This window comes from Tachyglossus aculeatus, chromosome 21 (assembly GCF_015852505.1).
Source record: "Tachyglossus aculeatus isolate mTacAcu1 chromosome 21, mTacAcu1.pri, whole genome shotgun sequence".
In the NCBI taxonomy this organism is placed as follows: Eukaryota; Metazoa; Chordata; class Mammalia; order Monotremata; family Tachyglossidae; genus Tachyglossus; species Tachyglossus aculeatus.
This window is the reverse complement of record NC_052086.1, coordinates 40420212-40448071: the sequence shown is the minus strand read 5'-3', so window position 1 is coordinate 40448071 and position 27860 is coordinate 40420212. Positions and strand designations below refer to the sequence as shown.

Below are 27860 nucleotides of genomic sequence, written 5' to 3'. Positions count from 1 at the left end.
AGCGCGGCTCAGTGGAAAGAGCCCGGGCTTTGGAGTCAGAGGTCATGGGTTCGAATCCCAGCTCCGCCACATGTCTGCTGTGAGACCTTGGACAAGTCACTTCACTTCTCTGAGCCTCAGTTCCCTCATCTGTAAAATGGGGATTAAGACTGTGAGTCCCCTGTGGGACAACCTGATCACCTTGTATCCCCCACAGCGCTTAGAACAGTGCTTTGTACATAGTAAGCGCTTAACAACCGCCATTATTATTATTATTATTATTATTATTATTATTATTATTAGCTGGGTGCTGTGATTTATTTAACCTCCTCACCGGGCCTCGTTCTCGCCCGTCCCGCCGTCGACCTCCGGCCCGCGTCCTCCCCCTGGCCCGGAATGCCCTCCCTCCACACATCCACCAAGCTAGCTCTCTTCCTAGCAGCGTGGCTCAAAGAGCCCGGGCTTTGGAGTCAGAGGTCGTGAGTTCGAATCCCGACTCCACCACGTCTGCTGTGTGACCTTGGGCAAGTCACTTCACTGCTCTGAGCCTCAGTTCCCTCATCTGTAAAATGGGGATTAAGACTGTGAGCTCCCTGTGGGACAACCTGATCACCTTGTATCCCCCACAGCGCTTAGAACAGTGCTTTGTACATAGTAAGCGCTTAACAACCGCCATTATTATTATTATTATTATTATTATTATTATGTGCCGGGTGCTGTGATTTATTTAAGCTCCTCACCGGGCCTCGCTCTCGCCCGTCCCGCCATCGACCTCCGGCCCGCGTCCTCCCCCTGGCCCGGAATGCCCTCCCTCCTCACATCCGCCAAGCTAACTCTCTTCCTAGCAGCGTGGCTCAGTGGAAAGAGCCCGGGCTTTGGAGTCAGAGGTCATGGGTTCGAATCCCAGCTCCGCCACATGTCTGCTGTGTGACCTTGGGCAAGTCACTTTACTTCTCTGAGCCTCAGTTCCCTCATCTGTAAAATGGGGATGAAGACTGTGAGCCCCCCGTGGGACAACCTGATCACCTTGTATCCCCCCCAGCGCTTAGAATAGTGCTTTGCACATAGTAAGTGCTTAATAAATGCCGTTATTATTATTATTATTATTCTCTGAGCCTCAGTTCCCTCATCTGTAAAATGGGGATTAAGATTGGGAGCCCCACGTGGGACAACTTGATCACCTTGTATCCCCCCCAGCGCTTAGAACAGCGCTCTGCACATAGTAAGCGCTTAACAAATGCCATCATTATTATTCCTCCCTTCAAAGCCCTACTGAGAGGGCCTGTCCCCATCTTACCTCCCTCCCTTCCCCACAGCACCTGTATATATGTATATATGTTTGTACATATTTTTTTACTCTATTTATTTACTTAATTTATTTGTACCTATCTATTCTATTTATTTTATTTTGTTAGGATGTTTGGTTTTGTTCTCTGTCTCCCCCTTTTAGACTGTGAGCCCACTGTTGGGTAGGGACTGTCTCTAGATGTTGCCAATTTGTACTTCCCAAGCGCTTAGTACAGTGCTCTGCACATAGTAAGCGCTCAATAAATACGATTGATGATGATGATGATGATGAGAGCTCACCTCCTCCAGGAGGCCTTCCCGGACTGATTCCCCCTTTTCCTCGGCTCCTCCTTCCCTCCCCATCGCCCCGACTCCCTCCCTCTGCTCTACTCCCTTCCCCTCCCCACAGCGCTGGTGTCTATTTGTACATATTTATTATTCTATTCATTTTATTAATGATGTGTATATAGCTATAATTTATTTATCTATTTTGTTGCTATTGACGCCTGTCCACTTGTTTGGTTTGTTCTCCGTCTCCCCCTTCTAGCCTGTGAGCCCGCTGTTGGGGCGGGACCGTCTCTAGATGTTGCCGATTTGTACTTCCCAAGCGCTTAGCACAGCGCTCTGCACACAGTAAGCGCTCAATAAATACGACTGAATGAATGAAGGAATGAATAAGCGCTGGGGGGGATACAAGGTGGTCAGGTTGTCCCCCGTGGGGCTCCCAGTCTTCATCCCCATTTTCCAGATGAGGGAACTGAGGCCCAGAGAAGTGAAGTGACTCGCCCAAAGTCACACAGCTGACAAGTGAAGCAGCGTGGCTCAGTGGAAAGAGCCCGGGCTTTGGAGCCAGAGGTTGTGGGTTCGAATCCCGGCTCTGCCACATGTCTGCTGGGTGCCCTTGGGCAAGTCATTTAACTTCTCAGAGCCTCAGTGACCTCACCTGTAAAATGGGGATGATGACTGTGAGCCCCGCGCAGGACAACCTGATCACCTTGTCACCTCCCCAGTGCTTAGAACAGTGCTTTGCACATAGTAAGCACTTAATAAATGCCATTATTATTATTATTATTATTATTATTACTATTATGTGGTGGAGCTGGGATTAGAACCCATGACCTCCCACTCCCAAGCCCGGGCTCTTCCTACTAGGCCACGCCGCTTCCTTAGTACAAATATCTGTTCTGTTCTGTGAGTTTATAAACAGAATTAAAGATATATACACATCATTGTGGCTCAGTGGAAAGAGCCCGGGCTTGGGAGTCATAGGTCATGGGTTCGAATCCCGGCTCCGCCAATTGTCAGCTGTGGGACTTTGGGCAAGTCACTTCACTTCTCTGGGCCTCAGTTCCCTCATCTGGAAAATGGGGATGAAGACTGGGAGCCCCATGTGGGACAACCTCATCACCTTGTAACCTCCCCAGCGCTTAGAACAGTGCTTTGCACATAGTAAGCGCTTAATAAATGCCATCATCATTATGATTATTATTATTTCTTTTGTTTTATTTTGTTTTCCAGGTGGAAAATGGGAATTAAGACCGTGAGCCCCCCGTGGGACAACCTGATCACCTTGTAACCTCCCCAGCGCTTAGAACGGTGCTTTGCACATAGTAAGCGCTTAATAAACGCCATCATCATTATGATTATTATTATCATTTCTTTTGTTTTATTTTGTTTTCCAGGTGGAAAATGGGGATTAAGACTGTGAGCCCCCCGTGGGACAACCTCATCGCCTTGTAACCTCCCCAGCGCTTAGAACGGTGCTTTGCACAGAGTAAGCGCTTAATAAACGCCATCATCATTATGATTATTATCATTTCTTTTGTTTTATTTTGTTTTCCAGGTGGAAAATGGGGATTAAGACTGTGAGCCCCCCGTGGGACAACCTGATCACCTTGTAACCTCCCCAGCGCTTAGAACAGTGCTTTGCACATAGTAAGCGCTTAATAAACGCCATCATCATTATGATTATTATCATTTCTTTTGTTTTATTTTGTTTTCCAGGTGGAAAATGGGGATTAAGACTGTGAGCCCCCCGTGGGACAACCTCATCACCTTGTAACCTCCCCAGCCCTTAGAACAGTGCTTTGCACATAGTAAGCGCATAATAAATGTCATCATCATTATGATTATTATTATTTCTTTTGTTTTATTTTGTTTTCCAGGTGGAAAATGGGAATTAAGACCGTGAGCCCCCCGGGGGACAACCTGATCACCTTGTAACCTCCCCAGCGCTTAGAACGGTGCTTTGCACAGAGTAAGCACTTAATAAACGCCATCATCATTATGATTATTATTATTTCTTTTGTTTTATTTTGTTTTCCACGTGGAAAATGGGAATTAAGACTGTGAGCCACCCGTGGGACAACCTGATCACCTTGTAACCTCCCCAGCGCTTGGAACGGTGCTTTGCACATAGTAAGCGCTTAACAAATGCCATTATTATTATTATCATTAATAAAATCAATAGAATAATAAATACATGTGCGTATTTTACTTAAATTAAGCATCCATCTTGTCACTGCTCCCGTTCTTCAAAAATCCCATTTTCCAGAGGTACGTACCAATAAGGTGTTCCCACAAAAGAATTGGCAGGAGAAGCTTTGGAGGCAGATCCAAAATCGGCCAGTTTCACCTGGCCGGGCTCTGTCAGCAGGATATTTCCAGCTTTAATATCCCTGTGGAAGGACAAAAGAAGAAAGATTTTTTTTTTCCCATTTGGATTCTAAAGGGGGTTGGAGCAGATGATTACTAGGACGATAAAATTGCATTAAATTTCATCTGGAGTGCTAGGAATGGATCTAACACCTATGGCTCATGGTCAGAAGGTCAAGAAAATAATAATAATAATAATAATAATAATAATGATGGTATTTGTTAAGCACTAACTATGTGCCAAGCACTGTACTAAATGCTGGGGTGGATACAAGCAAATAATACTAATAATAATAATAATAATAATAATAATAATAATAATGATGGTATTTGTTAAGCACTTACTATGTGCCAAGCACTGTACTAAGTGCTGGGGTGGATACAAGCAAATAATAATAATAATAATAATAATGGTATTTGTTAAGCACTTACTATGTGCCAAGCACTGTACTAAATGCTAGGGTGGATACAAGCAAATGATAATAATAATAATAATAATAATAATGATAATAATAATGGTATTTGTTAAGCACTTACTATGTGCCAAGCACTGTACTAAGTGCTGGGGTGGATACAAGCAAATAATAATAATAATAATGGTATTTGTTAAGCACTTACTATGTGCCAAGCACTGTACTAAGTGCTGGGGTGGATACAAGCAAATAATAATAATAATAATAATAATAATAATAATAATAATGATATTTGTTTAGCACTTACTATGTGCCAAGCACTGTACTAAGTGCTGGGGTGGATACAAACAAATAATAATAATAATAATAATAATAATAATAATAATAATAATAATAATGGTATTTGTCAAGCACTTACTATGTGCCAAGCACTGTACTAAGTGCTGGGGTGGATACAAACAAATAATAATAATAATAATAATAATAATAATAATAATAATAATAATGGTATTTGTCAAGCACTTACTATGTGCCAAGCACTGTACTAAGTGCTGGGGTGGATACAAGCAAATAATAATAATAATAATAATAATAATAATAATAATGGTATTTGTTAAGCACTTACTATGTGCTGGGCTGGATACAAGCAAATAATAATAACAATAATAATAATGGCATTTGTTAAGCGCTTACTATGTGCCAAACACTGTTCTAAGCACTGGTGGGGGGATACAAGGTGATCAGTTTGTCCCACGTGGGGCTCACAGTCTCAATCCCCATTTTCCGGATGAGGGAACTGAGGCCCAGGGAATAATAATGATGGCATTTGTTAAGCGTTTATTATGTGCAAAGCACTGTTCTAAGCGCTGGGGAGGTTACAAGGTGATCAGGTTGTCCCATGTGGGGCTCACAGTCTCAATCCCCATTTTCCAGATGAGGGAACTGAGGCCCAGGGAATAATAATGATGGCATTTGTGAAGCGCTTATTACGTGCAAAGCACTGTTCTAAGCGCTGGGGAGGTTACAAGGTGATCAGGTTGTCCCGCGGGGGGCTCCCAGTCTTCATCCCCATTTTCCAGATGAGGGAACTGAGGCCCAGAGAAGTGAAGTGACTTGCCCCAAGTCACCCAGCTGACAATCGGCAGAGCCGGGATTTGAACCCATGACCTCTGACCCCAAAGCCCGGGCTCTTTCCACTGAGCCACGCTGAATTGGGTTGCTTCTTAATAATCGTCTTAATCGGGGCTTCTTAATGATAACGATAATAGTAATTGTGGTATTTGTTAAATGCTTACTATGCGCCAGGCACTGTACTAAGCTCTGGGGCGGCTACAAGCAAATGAGGTTGGACGCAGTCCCTGTCCCCCGGGGGGCTCCCAGTCTTCATCCCCATTTTCCAGACGAGGGAACTGAGGCCCAGAGAAGTGAAGCGACTGGCCCAAAGTCACCCAGCTGACAAGTGGTGGAGCCAGGATTCGAACCCAGGACTTCGGACTCCCAAGCCCGGGCTCTCTCTGCTCCGCCCCGCTGCTTCTCTAAGCCGCCTTCGGATGTGGCGGGCTGATCCGAGGGGCCCTTCTCGGGTCCTCGCAGCAAGAGGGAAGCAGCGTGGCTCAGTGGAAAGAGCCCGGGCTTTGGAGTCGGAGGTCCTGGGTTCAAATCCCGCCTCTGCCACTTGTCAGCTGGGTGACTTTGGGCAAGTCACTTCACTTCTCTGGGCCTCAGTTCCCTCACCTGTCAAATGGGGATGAAGACTGGGAGCCCCACCGTGGGACAACCTGATCACCTTGTAGCCTCCCAGCGCTTAGAACAGGGCTTTGCACATAGTGAGCGCTTAATAAATGCTATAAAAAAAAAAGAGGCTGTGACAGGTGTCATTCATTCCGTCGTACTTATTGAGCGCTCACTGTGTGCGGAGCACTGAGCTAAGCGCTTGGGGAAAAGTACAACGCAGCAATAAACGGTGACAGCCCCTGCCCACAGGGAGCTTGTAGGTTGGTAAACCCTACTGAGCGCTCACCTCCTCCAAGAGGCCTTCCCACACTGAGCCCCCTTTTACCTGTATAGATGTATATATGTTTGTACATATTTATTACTCTATTTATTTATTCATTTTGCTTGTACATATCTATTCTATTTATTTTATTTTGTTAATATGTGTGGTTTTTTTCTCTGTCTCCCCCTTTTAGACTGTGAGCCCACTGTTGGGTAGGGGCCGTCTCTATATGTTGCCAACTTGTGCTTCCCAAGCGCTTAATACAGTACTCTGCACACAGTAAGCGCTCAATAAATACGATTGATGATGATGATACATATTTATTACTCTATTTATTTATTTATTTTACTTGTACTTATCTATTCTGTTTATTTTATTTTGTTAGTATGTTTGGTTTTGTTCTCTGTCTCCCCCTTCTAGACTGTGAGCCCGCTGTTGGGTAGGGACCGCCCCTATATGTTGCCAACTTGTCCTTCCCAAGCGCTTAATACAGTGCTCTGCACACAGTAAGCGCTCAATAAATACGATTGATGATGATGATACATATTTATTACTCTATTTATTTATTTATTTTACTTGTACCTATCTATTCTATTTATTTTATTTTGTTAGTATGTTTGGTTTTGTTCTCTGTCTCCCCCTTCTAGACTGTGAGCCCGCTGTTGGGTAGGGACCGGTACTATATGTTGCCAACTTGTCCTTCCCAAGCGCTTAGTCCAGTGCTCTGCACACAGTAAGCGCTCAATAAATACGATTGATGATGATGATACATATTTATTACTCTATTTATTTTACTTGTACATATCTATTCTATTTATTTTATTTTGTTAATATGTGTGGTTTTGTTCTCTGTCTCCCCCTTTTAGACTGTGAGCCCGCTGTTGGGTAGGGACCGTCTCTATATGTTGCCAACTTGTCCTTCCCAAGCGCTTAGTACATTGCTCTGCACACAGTAAGTGCTCAATAAATACGATTGATGATGATGATACATATTTATTACTCTATTTATTTTACTTGTACATATCTATTCTATTTATTTTATTTTGTTACTACGTGTGGTTTTGTTCTCTGTCTCCCCCTTCTAGACTGTGAGCCCGCTGTTGGGTAGGGACCGTCTCTAGATGTTGCCAACTTGGGCTTCCCAAGCGCTTAGTACAGTGCTCTGCACACAGTAAGTGCTCAATAAATACGATTGATTGATTGATTGATGGATTTTCCCTCTCCTCCTCCCCATCCTCCCCGCCCTACCTCCTTTCATTCATTCAGTCGTATTTATTGAGCACTTACTGTGTGCAGAGCACTGGAGTAGGTGCTTGGGAAGTCCACGTTGGCAACCTCCTTCCCCTCCCCACAGCCCCTGTATATATATTTGTACAGATTTATTGCTCTATTTATTTTATTTGTCCATATCTACTATTCTGTTTTGTTAATGATGGGCATTTAGCTTTAATTCTATTTGTTCTGACGACTTGACACCCGTCCACCTGTTTTGTTTTGTCGTCTGTCTCCCCCATCTAGACCGTGAACCCGTTGCTGGGTAGGGACCATCTCTATATGTCGCCGACTTGGACTTCCCAAGCGCTTAGTACAGCGCTCTGCACACAGTAAGCGCTCAATAAATACGGTTGAATGAATCACTCAATCAATCGTATTTATTGAGCGCTTACTTTGTGCAGAGCGCTGTACTAAGCGTTTGAATGAATGGTCTCTGTTGCCCAATTGTCCTTCCCAAGCACTTAGTCCAGTGCTCTGCACACAGTAAGTGCTCAATAAATATGAATGGATGAATGAATGAATGAATACTGTCCTTTCCCAAGCGCTTAGTCCAGTGCTGTGCACACAGTAACGCTCAATAAATACAATTGAATGAATGAATGAATACTGTCCTTTCCCAAGTGCTTAGTACAGTGCTCTGCACACAGTAAGCACTCAACAAATAGGACTGAATGAATGACTGACTATTGTCCTTTCCCAAGCGCTTAGTACAGTGCTCTGCACACAGTAAGCACTCAACAAATAGGACTGAATGAATGACTGACTATTGTCCTTTCCCAAGTGCTTAGTACAGTGCTCTGCACACGGCGAGCGCTTAATAAACACGATTGAATGTTTCTCCCCCTTCTAGACAGTGAGCCCGCTGTTGGGTAGGGACCGTCTCTAGATGTCGCCGACTTGGACTTCCCAAGCGCTTAGTCCAGTGCTCTGCATACAGTAAGCGCTCAATAAATACGATTGAATGAATGAATGACTATTGTCCTTTCCCAAGTGCTTAGTCCAGTGCTCTGCACACGGCGAGTGCTTAATAAACACGATTGAATAATTCTCCCCCTTGTAGACTGTGAGCCCATTGTCGGGTAGGGACCGTCTCTAGATGTCGCCGACTTGGACTTCCCAAGCGCTTAGTACAGTGCTCTGCACACAGTAAGCGCTCAATAAATACACTTGAATGAATGAATGGTCTCTGTTGCCCTATTGTCCTTCCCAAGCGCTTAGTCCAGTGCTCTGCACACAGTAAGCGCTCAATAAATATGAATGAATGAATGGTCTCTGTTGACTAACTGTCCTTCCCAAGCGCTTAGTCCAGTGCTCTGCACACAGTAAGCGCTCAATAAATACACTTGAATGAATGAATGGTCTCTGTTGAACAACTGTCCTTCCCAAGCACTCAGTCCAGTGCTCTGCACACAGTAAGCGCTCAATAAATACGCTTGAATGAATGAATGGTCTCTGTTGAACAACTGTCCTTCCCAGGCGCTTAGTCCAGTGCTCTGCACACAGTAAGCGCTCAATAAATACGACTGAATGAATGAATGAATGGTCTCTGTTGACTAACTGTCCTTCCCAAGTGCTCAGTCCAGTGCTCTGCACACAGTAAGTGCTCAATAAATACGAATGAATGAATTAATGGTCTCTGTTGACTAACTGTCCTTCCTAAGCGCTCAGTCCAGTGTTCTGCACACAGTAAGCGCTCAATAAATACACTTGAAAGAATGAATGGTCTCTGTTGCCCAATTGTCCTTCCCAAGCGCTTAGTCCAGTGCTCTGCACACAGTAAGCGCTCAATAAATACGATTGAATGAATGAATGGTCTCTGTTGAACAACTGTCCTTCCCAAGGGCTTAGTCCAGTGCTCTGCACACAGTAAGCACTCAATAAATATGCTTGAATGAACGAATGAGGGGCGAGGGCCTGGAGGAAGTCAGTGGGAAGCGGCACGGCGTACTGGCTACAGCCCGGGCCTGGGAATCACGAGGTCCCAGGTTCTAATCCCGGCTCTTCCACTGGTCAGCTGCGTGGCCCTGGCCAAGTCACTTCCCTTCTCTGGGCTTCAGTTTCCCCATCTGTCCAAAGGTGATGAAGATCGTGAGCCTCAGTTTCCCCATCTGGACAACAGAGATGAAAGACTGGGAGATTCAAGAGGGACGGGGATTGCGTCCGACCCGATTTGCCCAGTAGCCGCCCCGGCGCTCAATACAGCGCTTGGCACATAGCAAGCGCTTTAATGAACACCGCAATCGTCACTGAGAAGCAGCTTGGCTCAGTGGAAAGAGCCCAGGCTTTGGAGTCAGAGATCGTGGGTTCAAATCCCGCCTCCGCCACTTGTCAGCTGGGTGCCTTTGGGCAGGTCACTTCACTTCTCCGGGCCTCAGTGACCTCATCTGGAAAACGGGGATTCATTCATTCAATCGTATTTATTGAGCGCTTACTGTGTGCAGAGCACTGTACTAAGCGCTTGGGAAGGACAAGTTGGCAACATATAAGAGACGGTCCCTACCAACGGGCTCACAGGCTAGAAGGGGGAGACAGACAACAAAACAAAACATATTAACCAAATAAAATGAATAGAATAAATATGTACAAGTAAAATTAATGAATAAACAGAGTAATATATAAGTACAAACATATATACATATATACGGGACAGCGCTTGGCACTTATTAAGCACTTACTCTGTGCCAAGCACTGTTCTAAGCACTGGGGGAGATACAAGGTGATCAGGTTGTCCCATGGGGGGCTCACAGTCTTCATGAGCCTGCTGTTGGGTGGGGACAGCGCTTTGCACATAGTAAGCGCTTAATAAATGCCATTATTATTATTATTATTATTATTATTATTGTTGGTCCTGCTGAGAGCTCACCTCCTCCAGGAGGCCTTCCCAGGCTGAGCCCCCTCCTTCCTCTCCCCTTCGTCCCCCTCTCCATCCCTCTGTCTTACCTCCTTCCCTTCCCCACAGCGCCTGTATATATGTTTGTACATATTTATTACTCTATTTATTTGACTTGTACATATCTATTTTATTTATTTTATTTTGTTAATATGTTTGGTTCTGTTCTCTGTCTCCCCCTTTAAGACTGTGAGCCCGCTGTTGGGTAGGGACCGTCTCTAGATGTTGCCAACTTGGACTTCCCAAGCGCTTAGTCCAGTGCTCTGCACACAGTAGGCGCTCAATAAATACGATTGATTGATTGATTGATTGATTGATTGTGGGCAGCGGGGCCGTCGGGGGCCCGGTCGGTCACCTTACCGATGAATCAAAGTGTGACAGTGCAGGTAGGCCAAGCCCTGCAAGGCACCGTGGGTAATGGCAGCTATCTCCACTTCCTGAAGTGGTTTTTTATGAACTGAGGAGACAAAAAATGAGAGACAGGATCCGTTTAATCATCATCATCATCATCATCAATCGTATTTATGGAGCGCTTACTATGTGCAGAGCACCGTACTAAGCGCTTGGGAAGTACAAATTGGCAACATATAGAGACAGTCCCTACCCAACGGTGGGTTCACAGTCTAAAAGGGGGAGACGGAGAACAAAACCAAAACATACTAACAAAATAAAATAAATAGAATAGATATGTACAGGTAAAATAGAGTAATAAATCTGTACAAACATATATCCATATATACAGGTGCTGTGGGGAAGGGAAGGAGGTAAGATGGGGGGGATGGAGAGGGGGACGAGGGGGAGAGGAAGGAAGGGGCTCAGTGTGGGAAGGCCTCCTGGAGGAGGTGAGCTCTCAATAGGGCCTTGAAGGGAGGAAGAGAGCTAGCTTGGCGGATGTGGGGAGGGATTGGGGGCATTCCAGGCCCGGGGGAGGACGTGGGCCGGGGGTCGATGTAAGCGCTCAATAAATATGATTGACTGATTGATTGATTGATTGATGGCGGGACAAGCGAGAACGAGGCCTAACGGTGAGGAGATTAGCGGCGGAGGAGCGGAGGGTGCGGGCTGCGATGGAGAAGGAGAGAAGGGAGATGAGGTAGGAGGGGGCCAGGGGATGGATGGACAGCCCGGAAGCCCAGGGTGAGGAGTTTCTGCCTGATGCGCAGATTGATACTGATAAGGACGACGATGGCATTTATTCAGCGCCTACTAAGTGCAGAGCACCATTCTCGGGGCTGGAAGCGCGTCTAATGGCTCCTCTGCGACCTCGCGCCCTGCCTCTGCCCCCAATTTGGGGATCGGCGTCTCCCCCGCGCCCACTGCGGGACCCGGACGGGCCGGTCGGAGCCACCAGCGGATCAGTCCCGGACGCCGGGAGCCTCAGAGTGGATGGGCCTCGGGGCCTTAAAGAGCATTCATTCATTCCATCGTATTTATTGAGCGCTTACTGTGGGCAGAGCACTGGACTGAGCGCTTGGGAAGGACAAGTTGGCCAGTTGGCAGAGCAGCCCGGGCCTGGGAGCCTGAAGGACCTGGGTTCTGATCCCGCCTCCAGCGCCTGGACTTTGGAAGCGCATCTGTGTCACCCAGCTGACAACTGGTGGAGCCGGGATTCAAACCCATGATCTCTGACTCCAAAGCCCGGGCTCCTTCCACTGAGCCACACTGCTTCCTCTCCCCCTCCCCATCCCCCCTGCCCTACCTCCTTCCCCTCCCCACAGCCCCTGTAAAGATGTTTGTACAGATTTATTACTCTATTTATTTTACTTGTCCATATTTACTATTCTATTTTGTTAATGATGTGCATAGAGCTATAATTCTATTTATTCTGACAGTTTTGACACCTGTCCACATGTTTTGTTTTGTTGTCCGTCTCCCCCTTCTAGACCGTGAGCCCGTCGTCGGTTAGGGACCGTTTCTATATGGTGCTGACTTGTACTTCCCAAGCGCTTAGTACAGTGCTCTGCACACAGTAAGCGCTCAGTAAATACAATCGATTGATTGATTGTACTTCCCAAGTGCTTAGTACAGTGCTCTGCACACAGTAAGCGCTCAGTAAATACGATTGAATGAATGAATGAATAACTGGGTAGGGACCGTCTCTGTTGCCGACTTGGACTTCCCAAGCGCTTAGTACAGTGCTCTGCACACAGTAAGCGCTCAATAAATACGACTGAATGAGTGAATGAATGAATCTGCCTCCTCGCTGACCTCATTGCCTCCTGTCTCTTCCCACACCAATCCACAGTTCATGCTGAGAAGCAGCGTGGCTCAGTGGAAAGAGCCCGGGCTTGGGAGTCAGAGGTCATGGGTTCGAATCCCGGCTCCACCACGTGCCTTTGGGCAAGTCACTTCACTTCTCTGGGCCTCAGTTCCCTCATCTGGAAAATGGGGATGAAGACTGTGCGCCCCCCGTGGGACAGCCTGATCACCTTGTAACCTCCTCAGCGCTTAGAACAGTGCTTTGCACATAGTAAGCGCTTAATAAATGCCATCATTATTATTATTATTAATAAGGGCTTCATGCAGTAATAATAATAATAATAACAACTGTGGCATTTGCTAAGCGCTTACTGTGTGCCAGGCACTGTACTAAGCACTGGGGTGGACAAATTAGGTTAAACACAGTCCCCGGCCCACAGCGGGCTCACAGTTTCCATCCCCATATTTCCAGATGAAGCAACTGAGGCCCAGAGAAGTGAAGTGACTTGACCAAGTAAGCGCTCAATAAATACGACTGAATGAATGAATGAAAAGGTGACACAGAGACAAGTGGAGGAGAGGGGATTAGAACTCGCAACCCGCTGACGTGCAGGCCCGGGCTCTAACCACCACGCTGCGGTGGAAAATGGGGATTAAAAACTGTGAGCCTCCCGTGGGACAGCCTGATCACCTTGTATCCCCCCCGGCGCTTAGAACAGTGCTTTGCACAGAGTAAGCGCTTAACAAATGCCATCATTATTATTATTATTATTGTAACCTCCCGAGCGCTTAGAACAGTGCTTTGCACAGAGTAAGCGCTTAACAAATGCCATCATTATTATTATTATTGTAACCTCCCCAGCGCTTAGAATGGTGCTTTGAACAGAGTAAGCACTTAACAAATGCTATTATTATTATTATTATTATTATTATTATTATTATTGTTATTATTATTCTGCTGCACAGATCATTTATCAACCAAACTATTCAGTTCAGGTTTCCCCACTCCTCAAGGACTTCTAAGGGTTGCCCATCCAACTCTGTATCAAAGGGAAACTCCTCATCATCGGCTTTGCAGCGTGCAAAGAAACGCAGTGGAAAGAGCCCGGGCTTTGGAGTCAGAGGTCACGGGTTCAAATCCCGGGTCCGCCACTTGTCAGCTGTGTGACTTTGGGCAAGTCACTTCACTTCTCTGGGCCTCAGTTACCTCATCTGGAAAATGGGGATGAAGACTGTGAGCCCCCCATGGGACAACCTGATCACCTTGTAACCTCCCCAGTGCTTAGAACGGAGCTTTGCACATAGTAAGCGCTTAACAAATGCCATTATTATTATTATTTTGCTGCCACACAGATCATTTATCAACCAAACTATTCAGTCCAGGTTTCCTCACTCCTCAAGAACTTCTAAGGGTTGCTCATCCAACTCCACATCAAAGGGAAACTCCTCATCATCGGCTTTGCAGCGTGCAAAGAAAAGCAGCGTGGCTCAGTGGAAAGAGCCCGGGCTTTAGATTCAGAAGTCATGGGTTCAAATCCCGACTCCACCACTTGTCAGCTGTGTGACTCTGGGCAAGTCACTTCACTTCTCTGGGCCTCAGTGACCTCATCTGTCAAATGGGGATGATGACTCTGAGCCCCCGTGGGACAACCTGATCACCTTGTAACCTCCCCAGTGCTTAGAACAGTGCTTTGCACAGAGTAAGCGCTTAACAAATACCATTATTATTATTATTATTATTATTATTATTATTATTCTGCTGCACAGATCATTTATCAACCAAACTACTCAGTCCAGGTTTCCCCACTCCTCAAGGACATCTAAGGGTTGCCCATCCAACTCCACATCAAAGGGAAAGTCCTCATCATTGGCTTTGCAGCGTGCAAAGAAAAGCAGTGGAAAGAGCCTGGGCTTTGGAGTCAGAGGTCATGGGTTCAAATCCCGGCTCCGCCACTTGTCAGCTGTGTGACTCTGGGCAAGTCACTTCACTTCTCTGGGCCTCAGTTACCTCATTTGGAAAATGAGGATTAAGACTGTGAGCGCCCCGTGGGACAACCTGATCACCTTGTAACCTCCCCAGCGCTTAGAACGGTGCTTTGCAAAGAGTAAGTGCTTAACAAATGCCATTATTATTATAAGTATTATTATTATTCTGCTGCACAGATCATTTATCAACCAAACTATTCAGTTCAGGTTTTCCCACTCCTCAAGGACTTCTAAGGGTTGCCCATCCAACTCCGCATCAAAGGGAAACTCCTCATCATCAGCTTTGCAGCATGCAAAGAAAAGTAGTGGAAAGAGCCCGGGTTTTGGAGTCAGAGGTCATGGGTTCAAATTCCGGCTCTGCCACTTGTCAGCTGTGTGACCCTGGGTAAGTCACTTCACTTCTCTGGGCCTCAGTTCCCTCATCTGTAAAATGGGGATTAAGACTGTGAGCCCCCCGCGGGACAACCTGATCACCTTGCAACCTCCCCAGTGCTTAGAAAGGTGCTTTGCACAGAGTAAGCGCTTAATAAATGCCATCATTATTATTATTATTATTATTTGCTATTATATGCCAGGCACCGTACTAAGCGCTGGGGTGGATACCAGCGAATCGGGTTGGACACAGTCCCTGTCCCACGTGGGGCTCACAGTCTCAACCCCCATTTTCCAGATGAGGGAACTGAGGCCCGGAGAAGTGACTTGCCCAAGGTCACCCAGCGGACGAGGGGCGGAGCCGGGATTGGAACCCATGACCTTCGAGGTTCGGGCTCTAGCCACTACGCCGTGCTGCTTTTCCACTAGCTCTCGTACTACGAGCTGTACTATATGGTGATCCTGGAGGGACAGTAGCACATCACTCCTCCGTCCAACAAGGGCCACGGACCGAGCCTCTTATGTTGCCAACTTGGACTTCCAAAGCGCTCAGTCCGGTGCTCTGCACACAGTAAGCGCTCAATAAATACGATTGAATGAATGGATGAATGAATGAATGAATGAATGAATAAGCCTGGCCTGGGGCGGAAAAGTGGGGAAGAACCAACGCTGGCCTCCTGTCCACTGAGTCCCTGAACCCGGCTGCGTGGCACCTTACCTCCCCTGTCCCCCGACAATCCTCCCGGACAAATTCACGAAGAAAACCCTCCAGTGCCTCTCCCTCGCAATCCTCCCGGACAAATTCACGAAGAAAACCCTCTGGTGCCTCTCCCTCACAATCCTCCCGGACAAATTCACCAAGAAAACCCTCGGGTGTCTCTCTCCCTCGCAATCCTCCGACAAATTCACCAAGAAAACCCACGGGTGTCTCTCCCTGCCAATCCTCCCGACAAATTCACCAGGAAAACCCCCGGGTGCCTCTCTCCCAAAAATTCACGGAAAAAACCCTCAGGTAATAATAGTAATAATGGCATTTATTAAGCGCTCTCTATGTGCAAAGCACCGTTCTAAGCACTGGGGAGGTGACAAGGTGATCAGGTTGTCCCACGGGGGCTTCCAGTCTTCATCCCCACTTTCCAGATGAGGGAACTGAGGCCCAGAGAATAATAATGATGGCATTTATTAAGTGCTTACTATGTGCAAAGCACCGTTCTAAGCACTGGGGAGGTGACAAGGTGATCAGGTTGTCCCACGGGGGCTCCCAGTCTTCATCCCCACTTTCCAGATGAGGGAACTGAGGCCCAGAGAATAATAATGATGGCATTTATTAAGTGCTTACTATGTGCAAAGCACCGTTCTAAGCACTGGGGAGGTGACAAGGTGATCAGGTTGTCCCACGGGGGCTCCCAGTCTTCCTCCCCACTTTCCAGATGAGGGAACTGAGGCCCAGAGAATAATAATGATGGCATTTATTAAGTGCTTACTATGTGCAAAGCACCGTTCTAAGCACTGGGGAGGTGACAAGGTGATCAGGTTGTCCCACGGGGGGCTCACAGTCTTTATAATAATGATGGCATTTATTAAGTGCTTACTATGTGCCAAGCACCATTCTAAGCACTGGAGAGGTTTTTAGTCTTTTAGACTGTGAGCCCACTGTTGGGTAGGGACGGTCTCTATATGTTGCCAACTTGTACTTCCCAAGTGCTTAGTACAGTGCTCTGCACACAGTAAGCGCTCAATAAATACGATTGATTGATTGAGAGGTTACAAGGTGATCAGGTTGTCCCACAGTGGGGGGCTCACAGTATTAATAATAATGATGGCATTTATTAAGCGCTTACTATGTGCAAAGCACTGTTCTAAGCACTGGGGAGGTTACAAGGTGATCAGGTTGTCCCACGGGGGGTTCACGGTCTTAATAATAATGATGGCATTTATTAAGCGCTTACTATGTGCCAAGCACTGTTCTAAGCACTGGGGAGGTTACATGGAGATCAGGTTGTCCCACAGGGGGCTCACAGTCTTCAACCCCATTTTCCAGATGAGGCCACTGAGGCCCAGAGAAGCGAAGTGACTTGCCCAAAGCCACACAGCTGACAATTGGCAGAGCCGGGATTTGAACCCATGACCTCTGACTCCAAAACCCGGGCTCTTTCCACTGAGCCACGCTGCTTCTCAGGTGCCTCTCTCCCGCCATCCTCCCGACAAATTCACCAGGAAAACCCCCGGCTGCCTCTCCCCGACAATCCTCCCGGACGGATTCCCGGAGAAAACCCTCAGGTGCCTCTCTCCCGCCATCCTCCCAACAAATTCACCAGGAAAACCCCCGGCTGCCTCTCCCGACAATCCTCCCGGACAGATTCATGGAGAAAACCCTCAGGTGCGGTGAACGGAAAAGCGAGAGCCGGCCTCCTTCCTCTTACCTTCTAACAGATCGGAAGCGGAGCCTAAACAGTACTCCATCACCAACTGCAAGAGACAGAAATAGGCAGAATTGGTCGGAGGTTTTTATCTCCCCCTTCTAGACTGGAAACTCCCGGCGGACATAATATTCATAATCACTGAGGTATTGTGGAGACAATGACTCTCTCCAATCAACCAACCAATCAATCAATTGTATGTATTGAGCGCTTACTGTGTGCAGAGCACTGTGCTAAGCGCTTGGGAAGGACAAGCTGGCAACATATAGAGACAGTCCCTACCCAATAGTGTGCTCACAGTCTAGGAGGGGGAGACAGAGAACAAAACCAAACATACTAACAAAATAAAATAAATAGGTACAAGTCAAATAAATAAATGAATAAATAGAGTAATAACTATGTACAAACATATATACATATATACTGGTGCTGTGGGGAAGGGAAGAAGGTAAGATGGGGGATGGAGAGGGGGATGAGGGGGAGAGGAAGGATTAATAATAATAACAATAATGATGACGATGGTATTTGTTAAGTGCTTACTATGTGCAGAGCACTGTTCTAAGCGCTGGGGGATACAAGGAGATCAGGTTGTCCCATGTGGGGCTCACAATCTTAATCCCCATTTTACAGATGCGGGAACTGAGGCATGGAGAAGCGAAGTGACTTGCCCAAAGCCACACAGCTGACAAGCGGCAGCTGGGATGGGACAATTGAAGGCCCATCTCCTCATTCAATCAATCAATCAATCGTATTTATTGAGCGCTTACTGTGTGCAGAGCACAGTACTAAGCGCTTGGGAAGTACAAGTTGGCAATATATAGCAACGGTCCCTACCCAAAAGTGGGCTCACAGTCTAGAAGTGGGAGACAGAGAACAAAATCAAACATACTAACAAAATAAAGTAAATAGAATAGATATGTACAAGTAAGCTAAATAAATAAATAGAGTAATAAATGTGTACAAAGATATATCCATATATACAGGTGCTGTGGGGAAGGGAAGGAGGTAAGATGAGGGGGATGGAGAGGGGGACGAGGGGGAGAGGAAGGAAGGGGCTCAGTCTGGAAAGGCCTCATTCATTCATCCAGCACTTAGAACAGTGCTTTGCACATAGTTAGCGCTTAATAAATTCCATTATTATTATTCACTCATTCGATCGTATTTATTGAGCGCTTACTGCGCGCAGAGCACTGTACTAAGCGCTCGGGAAGTCCAAGTCGGCAACATAGAGAGACAGTCCCTACCCGACAGCGGGCTCACAGTCTAGAAGGGGGAGACAGACAGACAACAAAACAGAACAAGCGGAAAGGTGTCAAAACCGTCAGAATAAACAGAATTATAGTTATACACACATCATTAATAAAAAGGGAAGTAAATCTGTACAAATAAAATAAGAGGCCTTCCCTAAGCGCCCCTTTCCTCTTCTCTCGCTCCCTTCTGCGTCATCCTGACTCGCTCCCTTTATTCCTCCCCTTCCCAGCCCCACACCACTTAGGTCCCTATCTGTCATTTTATTTACTTATATCAATCAATCAATCAATCATATTTATTGAGCGCTTACTGTGTGCAGAGCACTGTACTAAGCGCTTGGGAAGTCCAAGTTGGCAACATCTAGAGACGGTCCCTACCCACCAGTGGGCTCACAGTCTAAAAGTCTATATCAATGTCTGTCTCCCCTTCTAGACTGTAAGCTCGTTGTGGGCAGGGAATGGGCCTGTTTATTGTTATACTGTCCTCTCCCAAGCGCTTAGTCCAGTGCTCTGCACACAGCAAGTGCTCAATAAATATGACTGACCAGCGGACTGAAAAAGCCTTTCCTCCTCCCTTTCTTCTTCTCAACTTGTGTTTCAGTTTCTGGGCCAATCTCGGTGGTCACTGCTCCGAATTAGAGCTTCCCCAAACCAGCGGAAGAGTCTTATTTCACTTATTCAATCAATCGGCCAATCAATCATATTTATTGAGTGCTTACTGTGTGCGGGGCACTGTACTAAACGCTTGGGAGAGGACAATTCATTATAAAAATAATAATAGTGGCATTTGTTAAGCGCTTACTATGTGCAAAGCACTGTTCTAAGCGCTGGGGGGATACAACGTGATCAGGTTGTCCCACGTGGGGCTCACAGTCAATCCCCATTTTACAGATGAGGGAACTGAGGCTCAGAGAAGTGAAGTGACTTGCCCAAGGTCACACAGCAGACATGTGGTGGAGCCGGGATTCGAACCCATGACCTCTGATTCCAAAGCCCGGGCTCTTTCCATGTGAGCCCCCTTTGGGACAACCTGATTACCTTGTATCCTCCCCAGCGCTTAGAACAGTGCTTGGCACATAGGAAGCGCTTAATAAATGCCATTATTATTATTATTGAGACACGCTGCCAACTTGTACTTCCCAAGCGCTTAGTACAGAGCTCAGCACACAGTCGGCGCTCAATCAATACGATTGAATGAATGAATGAATTCATTCGTTCATTTATGAGTATTCGTTCGTTTATGAGAAGCAGCGTGGCTCAGTGGAAAAGAGCCCGGGCTTTGGAGTCGGAGGTCTTGGGTTCAAATCCCGGCTCTGCCGATTGTCAGCTGTGTGACTTCGGGCAAGTCACTTCACTGGGCCTCAGTTCCCTCATCTGGAAAATGGGAATGAAGACTGGGAGCCTCCCGTGGGACAACCTGATCACCTTGTAACTTCCCCAGCGCTTAGAACAGGGCTTTCCACATAGTAAGCGCTTAATAAATGCCATCATTATTATTATTATTATTATTATTCTCTGGGCCTCAGTTCCCTCAGCTGGAAAACGGGGGTGAAGATTGTTAGCCCGCTGTGGGACAACCTCGTCACATTGTAACTTTCCCCAGTGCTTAGAACAGGGCTTTGCCCATAGTAAGTGCTTAATAAATGCTATCATTATTATTATTATTCTCTGGGCCTCAGTTCCCTCATCTGTAAAATGGGGATGAAGACTGTGAGCCCCCCGGGGGACAACCTGATCACCTTGTAACTTCCCCAGCACTTAGAACAGGGCTTTGCACATAGTAAGCACTTAATGAATGCCATCATTATTATTATTATTCTCTGTGCCTCAGTTCCCTCATCTGTAAAATGGGGATGAAGACTGTGAGCCCCCCATGGGACAACCTGATCACATTGCAACTTCCCCAGCGCTTAGAACGGTGCTTTGCACATAGTAAGCGCTTAATAAATGCCATCATTATTATTAAGACTGTGATCCCCCTCCGTGGGACAACCTGATCACCTTGTAACCTCTCCAGCGCTTAGAACGGTGCTTTGCACATAGTAAGCACTTAATAAATGCCATCATTATTATCAAGACTGGGAGCCCTCCGTGGGACAACCTGATCACCTTGTAACCTCCCCATCGCTTAGAACGTTGTTTTGCACACGGTAAGCGCTCAATAAATACGATTGAATGAATGAACGACTAGGAGACACGTGGGCTCGATAAGGGAAGGCTTCTCGGAGGAGACGGGATTTTAATAAGAGAAGCAGCGTGGCTCAGTGGAAAGAGCCCGGGCTTTGGAGTCAGAGGTCATGGGTTCAAATCCCAGCTCCGCCACTCATCAGCTGTGTGACTTTGGGCAAGTCACTTCACTTCTCTGGGCCTCATTTACCTCATCTGTAAAATGGGGATGAAGACTGGGAGCCCCACATGGGACAACCTGATCACCTTGTAACCTCCCCAGCGCTTAGAACAGTCTTTTAGACTGTGAGCCCACTGTCGGGTAGGGACTGTCTCTATATGTTGCCAACTTGTACTTCCCAAGCGCTTAGTACAGTGCTCTGCACACAGTAAGCGCTCAATAAATACGATTGATTGACTGATTAGAACAGTGCTCTGCACATAGTAAGCGCTTAATAAATGCCATTATTATTATTATTATTATTATTAATTGGGCTCTGGAGGGAAGGGAGAGTCATCGTCTGGGGAATTTGAGGGTGTTCCGGGTGGAAGGCGGGATGCGGGAGAGACGTAGGCGGCAAGACGGACGGGAGGGACGGCCGGGGAGCCCGTTGGCGACCGCAACGGAGATGTCCGTACCTCCGCGGACCGGGGGAGAAGCGGGGTTCATTCATTCATTCATTCATTCATTCATTCAATCGTATTTATTGAGCGCTTACTGTGTGCAGAGCACTGGACTATGCACTTGGGAAGTCCAAGTTGGCAACATATCGAGACGGTCCCTACCCACCAGTGGGCTCACAGTCAATCAATCAATCAATCAATCAATCAATCAACTGTATTTATTGAGTGCTTACTGTGTGCAGAGCACTGTACTAAGCACTTGGGAAGTCCAAGTTGGCAACATATAGAGACGGTCCCTACCCAACAGTGGGCTCACAGTCTAAAAGAGTTAGAGAAGCAGCGTGGCTCAGTGGAAAGAGCCCGGGCTTTGGAGCCAGAGTTCATGGGTTCCAATCCCGGCTCCGCCAACTGTCAGCTGTGTGACTTTGGGCAAGTCACTTCACTTCTCTGGGCCTCAGTTCCCTCATCTGTAAAATGGGGATTAAGACCGTGAGCCCTCCGTGGGACAACCTGATCACCTTGTAATCTCCCCAGCGCTTAGAACAGTGCTTGGCACATAGTAAGCGCTTAATAAATGCCATTATTATTGTTATTATTATTATTAAAAGGGGGAGACAGACAACAAAACCAAACATATTCACAAAAGAAAATAAATAAAACAAAATAGGCGTTCCACTTACCCAGGCAGTGTGTTCTTTCAAGTAACAACCTTTGTACTCTATGGTGTTGGGGTGTTTCAGCTGCCGTAAGAACTTGACTTCCTTGAGAATGTCCTGCCATTTCTGTGGGAAAGGGACAGACCGACAAGTCCTTCCTTCTGGATTTCGAGAGGAGACACTAAGCGAATTGGCAGCCCGTCGGAGAACACGCCTTGTTCTTCTCCTTCCGACGGGTCAAAAAGTAAGATCGAGAAATACTGGCTGGAACCTTCTTGCCGTATCTTTGGTCGTTCAAAATGTACAGGACTAGACTGGATGGATAGGAGGTTTCTGTTTTCTGTAGTAAGATACTACTACTACTACTACTACTACTGTTAATAATAATAATTATGATGCTTGTTAAGTGCTAAGTTCTAAGCGCTGGGGTAGATTTTCTGTAGGAAGATCATAAATACTATCTGGAAGGTTTTTACCGTACCTTTGGTCGTTCAAAGTATACAGGAATATACTGAACAGATAGGAGGTTTCTGTTTTCTGTAGTAAGATACTACTACTACTAATAATAATAATTATAATTATGATGTTTGTTAAGTGCTTACTATGTTAAGCTCCAAGCGCTGGGGGAGATTTTCTTTAGGAAGATAATAAATACGATCTGGAAGGTTTTTATCGTACCTTTGGTCGTTCAAAGTATACAGGAATATACTGAACAGATAGGAGGTTTCTGTTTTCTGTAGTAAGATACTACTACTACTACAAATAATAATTATGATGTTTGTTAAGTGCTTACTATGTTAAGTTCTAAGTGCTGGGGTAGATTTTCTGTAGGAAGATAATAAATACGATCTGGAAGGTTTTTATCGTACCTTTGGTCGTTCAAAGTATACAGGACTAGACTGAACTAAGAGGAGGTTTCTGTTTTCTGTAGTAAAATACTACTACTACTACTACTACTACTAATGATAATTATGGTGTTTGTTAAGTGCTTACTATGTTAAGTTCTAAGCGCTGGGGTAGGTTTTCTGTAGGAAGAGAATAAATACTATCTGGAAGGCTCTTATTGTACCTTTGGTCGTTCAAAGTATACAGGACTAGACTGAACTACGAGGAGGTTTCTGTTTTCTGTAGTAAGATACTACTACTACTACTAATAATCATAATTATGGTGTTTGTTAAGTGCTTACTATGTTAAGTTCTAAGTGCTGGGGTAGGTTTTCTGTAGGAAGAGAATAAATACTCTCTGGAAGGTTCTTATCGTACCTTTGGTCGTTCAAAGTATACAGGACTAGACTGAACTAAGAGGAGGTTTCTGTTTTCTGTACTAAGATACTACTACTATTAATAATAATAATGATAATAATAATTATGGAGTTTGTTAAGTGCTTACTATGTTATGTTCTGAGCACTGGGGTAGGTTTTCTGTAGGAAGATAATAAATACTATCTGGAAGGTTTTTATCGTACCTTTGGTTGTTCAAAGTATTACAGGACTAGACTGAACAGATAGGAGGTTTCTGTTTTCTGTAGCAAGATACTACTACTACTAATAATAATAATTATGGTGTTTGTTAAGTGCTTACTGGGTTAAGTTCTAAGCGCTGGGGTAGGTTTTCTGTAGGAAGATACTAAATACTATCTGGAAGGTTCTTATCGTACCTTTGGTAGTTCAAAGTATACAGGACTAGACTGAACTAAGAGGAGGTTTCTGTTTTCTGAAGTAAAATACAACTACTACTACTACTACTACTAATAATAATTATGGTGTTTGTTAGGTGTTTAATTATGTTAAGTTCTAAGTGCTGGGGTAGGTTTTCTGTAGGAAGATAATAAACACTATCTGGAATATTCTTATCGTACCTTTGGTCGTTCAAAGTATACAGAACTAGACTGAACTACGAGGAGGTTTCTGTTTTCTATAGTAAGATACTTCTACTACTACTAATAATAATTATGGTGTTTGTTAAGTGCATATTATGTTAAGTTCTAAGCGCTGGGGTAGATTTTCTGTATTAAGATAATAAATACTATCTGGAAGGTTCTTATTGTACCTTTGGTCGTTCAAAGTATAACATGACTAGACTGAACTAAGAAGAGGTTTCTGTTTTCTATAGTAAGATACTACTACTAATAATAATAATCATAATTATGGTGTTTGTTAAGTGCTTACTATGTTAAGTTCTAAGTGCTGGGGTAGGTTTTCTTTGGGATGATAATAAATACTATCTGGAAGGTTCTTATCGTACCTTTGGTCGTTCAAAGTATATAGGACTAGACTGAACTAAGAGGAGGTCTCTGTTTTCTGACGTAAAATACTACTACTACTATTACTACTATTAATTATGGTGTTTGTTAAGTGCTTACTATGTTAAGTTCTAAGCGCTGGGGTAGTTACAAGATTATCAGGTTGTCCCGTGAGGGGCTCACAGTCTTAATCCCCATTTTACAGATGAGGTAACCAAGGCTCAGAGAAGTGAAGTGGCTTGCCCAAAGTCACCCAGCTGACAAGTGGCAGAGCCAGGATTTGAACCCATGACCTCTGAGTCCCAAGCCTGGGCTCTTTCCACTAATTCACGCTGCTTCTCTGAATGTTCGAAACATACCTTTGTTCGTTCAAAGTATACAGAGCTAGACTGAACTAAGAGGAGGTTTTTCTTTCCTGTTTTCCTAAGAATAATAATTATAATAATTATGGTATTTGTTAAGCGCTTACTATGTGCCAGGCACTGTACTAAGCGCTGGGAAGGGTGTGAGTAAATCGTATCGGACACGGTCCCTGTCCCATGTGGGGCTCGCTGTCTCGATCCCCGTTTTATAGATAACAGAGAAGAGCATGGCTCAGTGGAAAGTGCCCGGGCTTTCGAGTCAGAGGTCATGGGTTCAAATCCCGGCTCTGCCAACTGTCAGCTGAGTGACTTGGGGCACTTCTCTGGGCCTCAGTTACCTCATCTGGAAAAAGGGGATTAAGGCTGTGAGCCTCCCAGTGGGACAACCTGATCACCTTGTTTCCTGCCCGGTGCTTAGAACAGTGCCTGGCACATAGTAAGCGCTTGATAAATGCCATTATTATTATTATTATTGTTATTATTATTATTATTATTATTATTATTATTATTATTATTATTATCATTTGGAGGATTTTTGTTTCCAAGCCAAAGGCACTTCAGGATTCTAAAATTTCCATGAAAGGGACAGACTGACAAGTCCTTTCCTCTGGATTTCGAGAAGAGACACTAAGCGAATTGGCGGCCCGTGGGAGAACACGCCTTGTTCTTCTCCTTCAGACGTGCAAAAGTAAGATCGAGAAATACTGGCTGGAACCTTCTTGCCGCATCTTTGGTCGTTCCAAATATACAGAACTAGACTGGACGGATAGGAGGCTTTTGACTTATTCCAAGATTTCCATTTCCCCTCTAGAGAATCGCTTGGCTCCTACCTCGTTCGTCTGCTTTCCGCCGTAAGACATTTTCTTAATGGCCACCACCTCGCTGGTGTGGGAGTTGGTGGCCTGGGTGGGACACGAGAGAAAAACAAAAATTATTCGAGGCAGACGCATTGTACGCTGTTGGTGACACACGTCTCCCCCTCTAGACTGTAAGCTCGTCGCGGGCAGGGAACGCGTCTACAAGCGCTTAGTACAGTGTTCTGCACAGAGTGAGCGCTCAATCCATACCATCAATAAAAACAATTGTATTTGTTAAGCACTTCGTTTGACTTGCCCAAAGTCACACAGCTGATGAGTGGCAGAGCCGGGATCAGAGCCCTATTATTATTATATTATTACTCTATTTTACTTCTACATATTTACAATCCTATTTATTTTCTTAATGATGCGCATCTAGCTTTATTTCTATTTACTCTGATGACTTAACACCTGTCCACATGCTTTGTTTTGTTGTCTGCCCCCCCCCCTTCTAGACTGTGAGCCCGTTGTCGGGTAGGGACCGTCTCTATATGTTGCCAACTTGGACTTCCAAGCGCTTAGTACAGCGCTCTGCACACAGTAAGCGCTCAATAAATACGATTGAAGGAGTGAACGAATGAACCCACAACCTCTGACTCCCGAGCCCAGGCTCTTTCCACTAAGCCACGCTGCTTCTCTGTGTCCGGTGTTTTTGTTTTAAACCCATCGATTAATCGGTAGATTTTATTGAGCATATCTTACGTCCCATAGTCTTAAACGTCCAGCAACTCGCCCGGTTTACTCTGTGCCCAGCACTGTACAAAACGCTGGGATAGACAAATGATCATCAGGTGCCACATGGGACTAACGATCGAAGTATATGCTTTGTTTTGTTCTCCGTCTCCCCCTTTTCGACTGTGAGCCCGCTGTTGGGTAGGGATTGTCTCTAGATGTTGCCAACTTGGACTTCCCGAGCGCTTAGTCCAGTGCTCTGCACACAGTAAGCGCTCAATAAATACGATTGAATGAATGAATGAATGCCGGGCACCGGGGTAGATCCAAACGAATCACGGTGGACACAGTCCCCGACCCGCGCGGGGTAAAACGTCTTAATCGTCTTCTGGACTTAAACGCCTTAAAAGACTTAAACGTCTTCTAGACTGTGAGCCCACTGTTGGGTAGGGACCGTCTCTATATGTTGTCAACTTGTACTTCCCAAGCGCTTAGTACAGTGCTCTGCACACAGTAAGCGCTCAATAAATAACGATTGATTGATTGATTAATCGTCTTCTAGACTTAAACGTCTTAAAAGACTTAAACGTCTTTTAGACTGTGAGCCCACTGTTGGGTAGGGACCGTCTCTAGATGTTGCCAACTTGGACTTCCCAAGCGCTCAGTACAGTGCTCTGCACTGATGAGGCGGTCATCATCATCATCAATCGTATTTACTGAGCGCTTGCTGTGTGCAGAGCACTGGACTAAGCGCTTGGAGAGTCCAAGTCGGCAACATGTAGAGGCGGTCCCTACCCAACAGTGGGCTCACAGTCTAGAGAAGCAGCGTGGCTCGGTGGAAAGAGCCCGGGCTTTGGAGTCAGAGGTCATGGGTTCAAATCCCGGCTCTGCCACTTGTCAGCTGGGTGACTTTGGGCGAGTCACTTCACTTCTCTGGGCCTCAGTTCCCTCGTCTGGAAAATGGGGATGAAGACTGGGAGCCCCATGTGGGACAACCCGATTACCTTGTATTTCCCCCAGTGCTTAGAACAGTGCTTGGCACATAGTGATAGCTTTTATTTATTCTGGTGACTTGACCCCTGTCCACATGTTTTGTTTTGTTCCCTGTCTCCCCCTTCTAGACTGGGAGCCCGCTGTTGGGTAGGGACCGTCTCTAGATGTTGTCGACTTGGACTTCCCAAGCGCTTAGTACGGTGCTCTACAAACAGTAAGCACTCAATAAATACGAATGAATGAATGAATGAATGAATGAATAGTAAGAGCTTAACTTCTAGACTGTGAGCCCACTGTTGGGTAGGGACCGTCTCTAGATGTTGTCGACTTGTACTTCCCAAGCGCTTAGTCCAGTGCTCTGCACACAGTAAGCGCTCAATAAATACGATTGAATGAATGAATGAATGAATGGTAAGCGCTTAACTTCTAGACTGTGAGCCCACTGTTGGGTAGGGACCGTCTCTATGTGTTGCCAACTTTTACTTCCCAAGCGCTTAGTACAGTGCTCTGCAAACAGTAAGCGCTCAATAAATACGATTGAATGAATGAATGAAGGGTAAGCGCT

At 45.7% G+C, this 27860-nt stretch overlaps 1 protein-coding gene across 2 annotated transcripts in view; it reads right to left on the bottom strand.

Moving 5' to 3' along the window:
* The window catches only part of TAOK3 (TAO kinase 3), a 248794-nt gene that overhangs the window by 107097 nt on the left and 113837 nt on the right, over window positions 1–27860 (bottom strand). For both annotated transcript variants that reach the window (XM_038763111.1, XM_038763112.1), the window contains 5 exons: window positions 25604–25675; window positions 22193–22294; window positions 17476–17521; window positions 10856–10952; window positions 3831–3944 (listed from right to left, as the gene is read on the bottom strand). In XM_038763111.1, the coding sequence (XP_038619039.1) occupies window positions 3831–3944; window positions 10856–10952; window positions 17476–17521; window positions 22193–22294; window positions 25604–25675 (431 nt within the window). The remainder of the gene's footprint in view (window positions 1–3830; window positions 3945–10855; window positions 10953–17475; window positions 17522–22192; window positions 22295–25603; window positions 25676–27860) is intronic.